We start from the raw sequence: 9,396 nt of genomic DNA, 5'->3' as shown, positions 1-9,396 counted from the left end.
ACTCCGGTCATGACAAGAAGGATGACATGGGAGCGGCATGCAGGTGTGCATATGGGAGTGGCGGCATGCAGGTGATGTGCGGGAACGACAATGGCTACGGCGTGCAGGTTGATGCGTGTGGGAGGAGGCATGAGAGAGACTCTGGAGAGGGGCGGTGGTGTTCAAGTGGAGGTGTGCAGGTGGAGGCTTGTAGGACTACTTAGGATTACGGAAGGTGACTAGCTGAGGGGAGAAATTAGACACTGGGTTGAGTTGATGTTGTGGGCTTGCTGGGCTGGTTTACCCTATCAGGCTTTATCTACAGCTATTATTTCTCGGCTGCACGCCTTTTTTCTCCTTGCGACCAAGTAGAGGTTAGTGAAGAAATTATTAATCTAATGTGAAGTTTCTTTTATATCTTAAAATATATATCTACATCTAATTTTCTATTGATACTTATTTATTTGTTTGTTTCATACAACACATGAACATAGATATTGAGCACCGTAAATGATTTCTTAGCTTATTTTTTAAAAGAGAAACTAGCTCCATCTCTCTTTTTTTAATTTATTACTAACTCATTAAAACTCTAAGTGATATAGTCATTTAATATCTTAGAAATAAGTTACAGTGAAGCATTGACGGCCTGTTTGGTAGAACTCTTTTTATCTAAATTCTCTAGGAAAGTTGTCGGAGGATTAACTCCTGTCGCAGGGATCCCGAGAGACCCCTTTTTAGAGATTCGACTGGGGGGATGATCCTGAATGAGTTCGTCGGAGAAATAAATGGAAGTGGAAGTAAATGCAACGGCCGGTGGTGGGGGATGATCGACCTAGTGCAAAGGGAAGTAAATGCACTGGAGTTTAGACAGGTTCGGGCCGCACAGGGGCGTAATACCCTACTCCTGTATGGATGCAATAACTATCCTGAGGGAGATCCCTCAAGGATGTAGCTGGTTACAAGAATATTGTGTCTAACTAAGAGCTTGAAGCCCCTTGCTCTTGGGCAGAGACTATGGTTTTTGTTCTCGGTGCTTCTGTGCCCGATGCTTACGGTCTCTTCTTCGTTGGTTGCGGCACGGTTGACTGCTTGGTCTTGTTGATCTCTCCTTTCTTTCTTCTCTTCTGTGTGCCCACTCTTTTATGCATTCGCCGGCCGCGATATACCCCGAACGGGAAGGAAGGGGCACAAGTTCCAAGACGCCACGGCTGAGAAAGGCGTCATCATTTCCTCTGGGCGAAGTGACTGGGGCGGTGGAAAAATGCGGCGCGCGTCCGGTCACTTGTCACTGTGAACGCCCTGGCAACGGGCACCGTTGAGAGGGCCCACCGGGCAGCCACAGAGCCACCCGGCGTGCCCGCCCTGTCTTGTTCCTCTGCCACGACAGGGCGGCAGGCGGAACGCCTTGATCCTGGCAATGTTATTCCGAGACATACCGGATGATACGGGACGGGACCCGTGCAATTAATAGCCCCACGCCTCTCTACCAAAGCGTGGCAGGAACTGACGCTGCGGCGGGAGCAGTTGGATACGTCAGGCCACGCGCGCTCATTTAATGCGGCCTTGGACCTCTGACGGGCGGACACCTCGTCGGTGGACCCCTTGGGGGCCTCTCTGGGTCGTCGGGGAACCGAGTGCTCGGGGGTACCGTTCACCTCCCCGAGCACTCTCTCCCGGGAATGCCTATTTTTGTCTTCGGGGTACTGGATGCTCGGGGGTACTGTTCACCTCCCCGAGCACTCTCTCCCGGGAATGCTTATCCCTGTGCGAGCCTTCGGGGAACCGAGAGCCCGGGGGCTGCCACGTGCAGCCCCGAGCATTCTCTCCCGAGCACTTTCGCACTGGCCCTCGGGGAACTGTGTGCTCGGGGACTGCTGCGCGCAGTCCCCGATCACTCTCTCCCGGAACTTAGCCCTTCTGATCATCGGGGGACTAGGGTGCTCGGGGGTGACCGGGCACCTCCCCGAGCACTTTCTTCCCGGTACTTAGACTCTGCGGGTCATCGGGGAACTGGGGTGCTCGGGGACCAGAGACTGTGGCCCCGAACACCTTCTCCCGGAACTTAGACTTTGCAGGTCATCGGGGAACTGGGGTGCTCGGGGACCAGAGACTGTGGCCCCGAACCCCTTCTCCCGGAACTTAGACTTTCCTCATCCCGCAGGAGGGACCTCGCGGGATGGTGACACGTGGCGGACGGCTGGCCTAGCCTCGGGACTCAGGGACCCCCGGTTCCTGATACACCGATATAAGTGATTTTCTGAGAAAAGTGATTCTATTACTGAAAGTGATTTTCTAGGTAAACTTTATCGATGAAGTGATTCTGAGGGGAAGTGAATCAGGGGAAACTGATTTTTTCAGCTCCCAGTATCTAGTTTATTTTAGATAGTCACTTCCACAAAATCACTCTGGGAGATAAAGATTGCAAACTACCATTTAGCAGAGCTCTTACTGATTCCACTGTAAGAGCTAGTCTGGAAGCTCCGCCAAACAGACATGAGAATGACAACAGGAGCATATCTGATAAGGACATCTGGAGATCACCATTGAAGATTGAATTGCCTGAATCCTGAATCCGCCGAAGCGTAGCAAAGTAGGGGTTTGTTTGACAGAGTTAACATAATGGAATCAGGGAAGCTCTATCAAACAATAGTTTTAAGGTTTTTAGCTTCGATGGTGATTTTATGGGATAAATTCTCTAAAATAAACTAAATGTTAGGAGCTGAAAAAGTAGCTTCTTCTGATTTACTTGTCATACATATTCATTTTTACCATAGAATTTACATAAAAATTATTTTTATTCACATAATCATTTTACATGGATAATCACTTAGTCCGGAGAATTTGATAAGGGATGAACATGCCCCGAGACAAGAACACGAAAGAAGGTGTGGGGTCCACGGCTCATCCTCTCGGTCGCACCGAGCCAACCCCGATTTCCCCTTCCGCGTCCCCCTCGCATCGTCACCCCACCGCCGCCGCCGAGTAGGCAGCGTCGATGGCGTCGTTGCGGCCCCTGCTCCGCCGCCTCGCGGCAATGGCCGGCGGCCGCGTCCGCGCCAACCACCGCCTGCTCTCCTCCGCCTCCCCCGCCGCCGTCTCCGCCGAGCGGGCGTCGCGGTCGCCCGCGGAGCCGGAGACCGTGCGCATGACGGAGGGTTGCGTTCGGGTACGTCTCTCTCCCCTACCACCTGTCGGTCATTCTGCCGCAATTTTGCAATTCGGAAGGCTTGTTTCTTGTTTTTTTTGGTACGGTGAAGATTATGTTTGGTTTAGTGACCGTGCAATTTAGTGAAGCTGGGGTTTCCTTTTCCATAATTTGCTTTTGCCTCCTATAGAGTAGTTGTGGAATTTTTTGTGCCAACTTAAATTGGTTTCGATCAGCAAGCAGTAAATGCCTTCATGTTAATTTTGTTGCTCTGAGATAGAGGGTGGATCCAACAAAAGAAAATTCTTCTGGGTCATCCTGAACTACCAATACGGAATGGTGAAAAGACTGAAAATAGGGGAATAACTTCGGGCTTAGATTATTTGGGATAGCACTGGTGCTATATAGAGTATAATGTACAAGAGGAGTTTATCTCTGACTCAGTCTATCTCTAAGTCAAGTCTATCTCTAATACAACTAACTGTGCTTTAAATCAGATATTATCTCTATCTGAACAACAACTGCAACCAAAGAATCTACAAAGAGATAAGGCCGGTTGTTGCCGGTCCATGAACAGGACCGGGCGCGCAGCGTGGCACGTGTGGGCGTGACGGCGTGACCGGCACTGTTGCCGGACGGGCAACAGGGTTGGCAATAGAGGAGTATTCCAACAAATGGTACAACCTAAGACTCATAAGATGTGTTTGCAACCTGAAATAAATTTGCGATGATATAATACGGCGAACTGAGTTGTGAATTGCTAAATTTTGGACTCTTCCATTTGTATGTGGTACTTTCTACCACATTTTATCTGACATATTAGGAGCATCTCATCTATGTTCTTTGCTTCGTGCCAAGTTGACTTGAAATATGCTTTTGGTGTTCTAGAAAGCGAATACATTCCTGTCATGCTTTCCTTCTATTTTTCGTAGTAGTTTGTCATTTTTGTTACGCTTAGCAATTTAACACTTTGCAGAGATTAAAAGAATTACATGCTGAAGAACCATCTGCTGATGGTAAGATGCTGCGGTTAAGTGTTGAAGCTGGTGGATGTTCTGGGTTCCAATATTCTTTCTCTCTCGATGACAAGAAAAATTCAGATGACAGGTAGGTCATTTATCCTGAGTTCCTGACTGTTTTTCTACATTTTTGTTCATTCAATCATTCTTTTAAGCTTCACTGTGGAGCCTATGAATTTAATATGCATTGCAACTGTGACTGCCCTGTAGTTTTCCTCAATAAATTGGACTTTTCCTTTTCTTTTTCCCTCAATAATTGTGTAATTTACTTGTAGGTTCTTTGAGACTGATGGTGTTAGATTGGTCGTGGATGACATCTCATATGACTTTGTGAAAGGTGCCACTGTTGATTATGAGGAAGAACTTATACGTTCAGCATTCGTGGTTAGTTTGGAACTTGGCTCTTCATTTCTTTAGTTGGAATTTTATCAAGGGCACCTTAATTCAGAATTTTTTTTCTGCATACTAGACTAGTTAGGTCAAAACTTGCTGAATCTTGAAGGTTTTTCTAGGTTCTATTTTGACTTTCATAAATTATCATTCAGGAACACCTTTCAGCTCATGCACATATCTGTTTGATAGTTGATGCAGTAGAAAATAGTAAACTCGGAGGAATGCGCAACTGAGCTACTAGCCGCCTAAAGATGGATTTTGGAAATTCTGTTGACTGTATCTTTTCGTTTTGAGCTTTTTTACCATCCTTGGAGAGGTTCCACTAATTATAACTTAGAAGGTTCCGAAAATTGGTACCTCCCAAGTTATAACACCTCTTGACCTTTCCAAGGACCTAAAAAGAACTTCATTTTTGTGAAAAGTATAGATAGCTAAATTCTATGTTTGTTTCTTATTTCTCCATGATTCTCTTTGCTACAAAGAACAGTTTTATGGCTCCCCCCCCCCCCCCTGAAGCCTTGAAGACTCAATGGTGGATTTTTTTCCTCGAACGCGTAGGAGAGCTGAGTATCATTCCATTAAAGATGAATAGCCCACCAGTACATCTTATATTGCTTCAAACTTGTTACAAGAACACTTGGCTAGCTTTAGTTACGTTGCGTAGCAGTTGCCTTGTAGGTGGTAGAAAGCAAGGGGACAAGACAGGAAACAAAGAAATAGAAAACTATAGTCTCTTGAAGGACAACCTTAATTTAAATTTTAAATTTGAATCTTGCCAGGGCTGGGTCTTGCTTTAGCTTTGCCACATGACACTGTTCACATTACAGCATCTGCCAACAAGCAACTTTGCTTTCTGATTTGCTCTGGATAGTTGTAGTCATTGTCGCCCATTTTCATCTAGCCATTGCACATATCAGTTTATTGACCTGTGGCTCTCTGTCACATTGCACAACTCACTGTATTATCTTCTGGTTGTCTAGTTGTACTCGTTTGAGACCCTTCAAAGTGAGGGGAAGAATGAATGCAACAAGATTCAGGAGAAGGTGTGGATGAAAGGTATTGCTAACCTGGCTTCACATGAGTGAGAGAACCACTCAAGCCAATACTCATCAGGCACAAAAATCACTCACTACATGTGTGCCTGTCGAATGACAAAGCTAACCAATTCGTACCAGAGGCCAAGGGGACTAGCTCGCCGCTCAAAGTTCAGCAGTATTAATTGCTGATGCCCATGCCACTGTGCTCAGTGTCTCACCTGCATGACTAGGTGCCATGCAGGCACAGTCACAGGAGTTTGAACTTGCGTTCTACAACCCTGTAACCCTGTAACGACTGGGTCGAAAGTAATCAGGGTTGCTGTCCCGTTGCTGGCTGGGTCTCTGCCCAGTTGCTGCAGGGATTCACCATGGAACAGGATGTATTGAGGAATGGGGACGCGAGAGGAGAGGAGGCAGAGATGTGGTCGCCGTTGCTAGGATCTGGAAGGTGGTTATGTTGAAGAGGACTACCCGCCACTGGTGCTGGACAGACCATGCGAAGTTGGGCACGGTAGCAGACATAGCAAATTACACGGTCTCTACTGGAGAAAAAAGCAGGCCATAGACAATCGATTTTGCTAGTCGCTGGTGAATGATGCTGGCCAGCAGTGCTGCTTTGCGTGTGTTGTTCCATATAACAACAGGGAGGTAGTGGATCTACCTCCTTGTTCATTGATGCTTAGTTGTGAGAATGGAGGAGGGTGTAAATGAGGTCATTAAAATAGTAGTATTTTCTCAGATGTGGACAAAAATTCTGGAACTAGACTTCCAATAGCTATGGGCTGAGTCTGTTTTCAAGCCTTGAGGTCTGCCATGCAGAGTTCTGAAATGAATGAGCTGTTTCATTTTTTAGGGCTTTCATGCTTGGTTCTTTAACCTTCCCCAGCACACATTTCTCATTGCTTTGGAGCTTATCGTTTTGTATGTGCATGCAATTATCCCTTTTCTGGGTGGTTGGTGGGTTGTGGATGGTTGGTTTCGGGTGTTAGGGACACATAGTTCTTACGCTTGTCTACCGTACCACTTTTGTTAATTTCATGCTATGCATTCCGCATGACTGTTGTTCCAAAAAAAAAGCACATGCTTGTTGTAAACTTCAACTCGAGAACATCTCGTATTCTGTAAGTTTATTATGACTTATATGTGCTTTTTACTATATCCAGGTCTCAACAAATCCCAGTGCTGTTGGGGGCTGCAGCTGCAAGAGTTCTTTTATGGTCAAGTAGCTTCGACTTTATAAGCTTAAAGAGATGGGTAACCGGAAATAGCATTCTCTGGCAAAATGTACCTTTTAGATACTGAGTGTACAATTGGCATCTTTGGTAGTTCTGAATATGTTTCTTTCTGAATTTTGTTACTTGTTTTAAACATCATCACAAACATTCTGTTTCTATTTGTTTCGCTCTACCTTGTGATGACAAATCTATGTACATGTGATCATCTGGCCTTTAACACTTATTTTTTGTTGCTTCCAAAATTCTATATAAGATGAACAGTCTTTTGTTGTACTGATATGACTGAATATTTTTGGGAACTTTTGAGTATCAATCCTGAATAACTCTATCTCTGCATGTAATAATATATTTCCACATGCTTGATTGAAAAATTGTTATGCCACTGATATCCTTTCCCAGTAATATCTGTTCATTATGGTCTGTGTTCCAATGGAAACCAGGAGCATTATCTTTTTATTCCTGCTCAGACTTATCCTTGTGTGATGCTGGGATGTGCCTTGTAGCTAATTATTTCATTTTTAAGTGACTGGTGCTATTAATTTCTCTGTAACACTATGCCAAGTTGTGATTATATGGCACATTAGCATAATAGCATTTCAGTTTTATATGCTGCTAATAGTATTGTTTACAGAGTTGAGCACAAATCACACCTTCAGCTTGACATCTTGCGAGACAACCAGCTGAGAAACTGTTCCTTTTTAAATCTGTGCCTGTGTTTTTTGTTTCTCACTTACCATTACTCTTAAATAACTTTATCTGATGGCGAAAGCCAAGGATGAGGTAACACCCTTGACTATAATTGATTTACCTCAAGCAGCTCTTAGCAAATCTGTATTATTAAGGACACTGCGATCTTTTTTCTATCTTTGCTTGTTAATTTTTGGCCCAAAGTTACTCGGGAAGTGGTAAGGGTATAAAGTCCCATTCTTGCGTTACATTCCTGCTCAAACTTGATCAGCCAACAGGCTACAGAAGAGAACAGTATATTTGCATTAGGAAAGTAGTTAATTCTTTATCAAGGGTTAAACTATCTAAACGGGCTTACTGTCTTCCGCTGACATGTTTGTTGAGTGTTCATGTTGATAACCAGTATTTTATCTGCATGTTACTCCTACGGAAAAAAAGAAGCCCAATTTCTTTGTTACCAAGTTCTTTCATGTTATATGTTTGTTTTGAAGAAAGAGGCTAATTTAGAGTAATGGTTAGTCTTCCAATTTGCTGAACAAAGTTGCTGAAAGTACTGTGAGCTGATTCAAACAAGGTTCCTTCGTACAAATTATTTTGCTAAATTATTTGCGTCCTGATTGCAATATCTTCTACCTTGCTTTATCTTGAAATCAGAAAATTCCAGCAGTTGCGTGATATCTTTGATGACGCAGCATATGCTATTTGTGAGGCATCCCCTGATATAATAACTTGACAATTCCTGTGGGGCAAACTAGCAACCGGTTTCAGTGGGGAGCTATTTGAACTAGTTGTCCAGTTCTTATACATGCAAGGATCTATGGCTGGAGGCCGTGGTGGATGTTGTTAGATTTTAAAACTTTGTGCTCTCTGAAATGACATCCTCAGTTTTCAGTCCATTCTCATGCACATCCATTTATTGTTCACTATTGCTGATCTGGGAACAAAATCCTTCTTCTGGATATTCCTGAAGCTGTTGATCTTGTTATCAAGTTTCTGCTCATGAAGCACTGAAGATCCCCAATTAGTATGCTTTCCTAGTTTGATTAATGTCTGTTCAAACAGCTGTTTTCGACCATGGAGAATAAGGTTACTTATTGAAAAGCCGAAACTTAAAAATGGACGACTGAACATAGCATTAAACCCTTTTATGAGGCGTAGAGTTCAAGAAAGAAGAATTTTTTGAAAACTTACGGAGCCATTTTACTCGATTGAACAAGTAGATCTGAGAAATAATTTTGGTATCTAGAATATTATTTTTAGTACTGACAGAGCCCCTTGTAGCTTTGTACTTGGATTGAGAGCAAGTGATAAATCTTTGATGATGTTTTAGCCTACAATCAGAAGAAAAGAAACAGAAAGTTTGTTGATCAACGTTGTTCTGGAAATTGCATTATACAATGTCTTAACTATACTTCTCCGCATGCTGAAGAGATTTATGCATGCTTCACTTTTACTTCAGCAATAGAGAGTCAGTTTAAGTTAAAATGAATCTATAGGTTTATTTATATGACAAAATTCATGATAAAGTATACTGTTGCTAATATGAACAGATCAGTTGCACAAAAACTGCAAGAAAGTTGTTAAGTGTGCCGAACTGCCGACTAACTGCAAGCACTGGATTAGAAACAGCAATAATGTGGCTTCGCAGTCCCAGAGCAATTAGCTTTTTTCGAAGATGTGGACCATCAGTTGGTCGCCAAACAGTAGTGAAGCCCTCAATTTGATTAATTTTATGTAAAATTTTATTTAGTGAACCAAAAAGTAGTGCTTACTGCTTAGTCCAAACTTAATTTATTGTTATTGAGCTCGTGTGTTGTGCAACAATTGTAAAAACAAAATGTGAAATCGATAAAACTATAGAGTACTTTTTATCACGAGAAACTTGGAAACTGTTATTTTTC

General features: G+C 43.5%; 1 protein-coding gene across 1 annotated transcript; it reads left to right on the top strand.

Annotated features, from left to right (window-relative positions):
* The first annotated feature begins 2,846 nt into the window (after positions 1-2,846).
* LOC133896257 (iron-sulfur assembly protein IscA-like 2, mitochondrial) lies at positions 2,847-7,085 on the top strand. Its single transcript, XM_062336829.1, has 4 exons — positions 2,847-3,145; positions 4,101-4,231; positions 4,419-4,527; positions 6,737-7,085. Exons 1-4 carry the CDS (start codon positions 2,975-2,977, stop codon positions 6,797-6,799), a joined length of 474 nt encoding a protein of 157 aa, XP_062192813.1. The 5' UTR covers positions 2,847-2,974; the 3' UTR covers positions 6,800-7,085.
* Positions 7,086-9,396: the final 2,311 nt, after the last annotated feature.

Source organism: Phragmites australis, chromosome 16, assembly GCF_958298935.1.
Source record: "Phragmites australis chromosome 16, lpPhrAust1.1, whole genome shotgun sequence".
NCBI classification, from domain to species: domain Eukaryota; kingdom Viridiplantae; phylum Streptophyta; class Magnoliopsida; order Poales; family Poaceae; genus Phragmites; species Phragmites australis.
Note: the sequence above shows the minus strand (reverse complement) of the source record. Positions and strands in the feature narration are given on the sequence as shown.

What these genes read in the sequence shown, in the direction of transcription:
- LOC133896257 (XM_062336829.1), top strand. Translation starts at nt 2,975, where the DNA reads ATGGCGTCGTTGCGGCCCCTGCTCCGCCGCCTCGCGGCAATGGCCGGC. An exon ending in TGACGGAGGGTTGCGTTCGG is followed by an intron (nt 3,146 to 4,100) that starts GTACGTCTCTCT and finishes AACACTTTGCAG; the next exon opens with AGATTAAAAGAATTACATGC. An exon ending in AAGAAAAATTCAGATGACAG is followed by an intron (nt 4,232 to 4,418) that starts GTAGGTCATTTA and finishes ATTTACTTGTAG; the next exon opens with GTTCTTTGAGACTGATGGTG.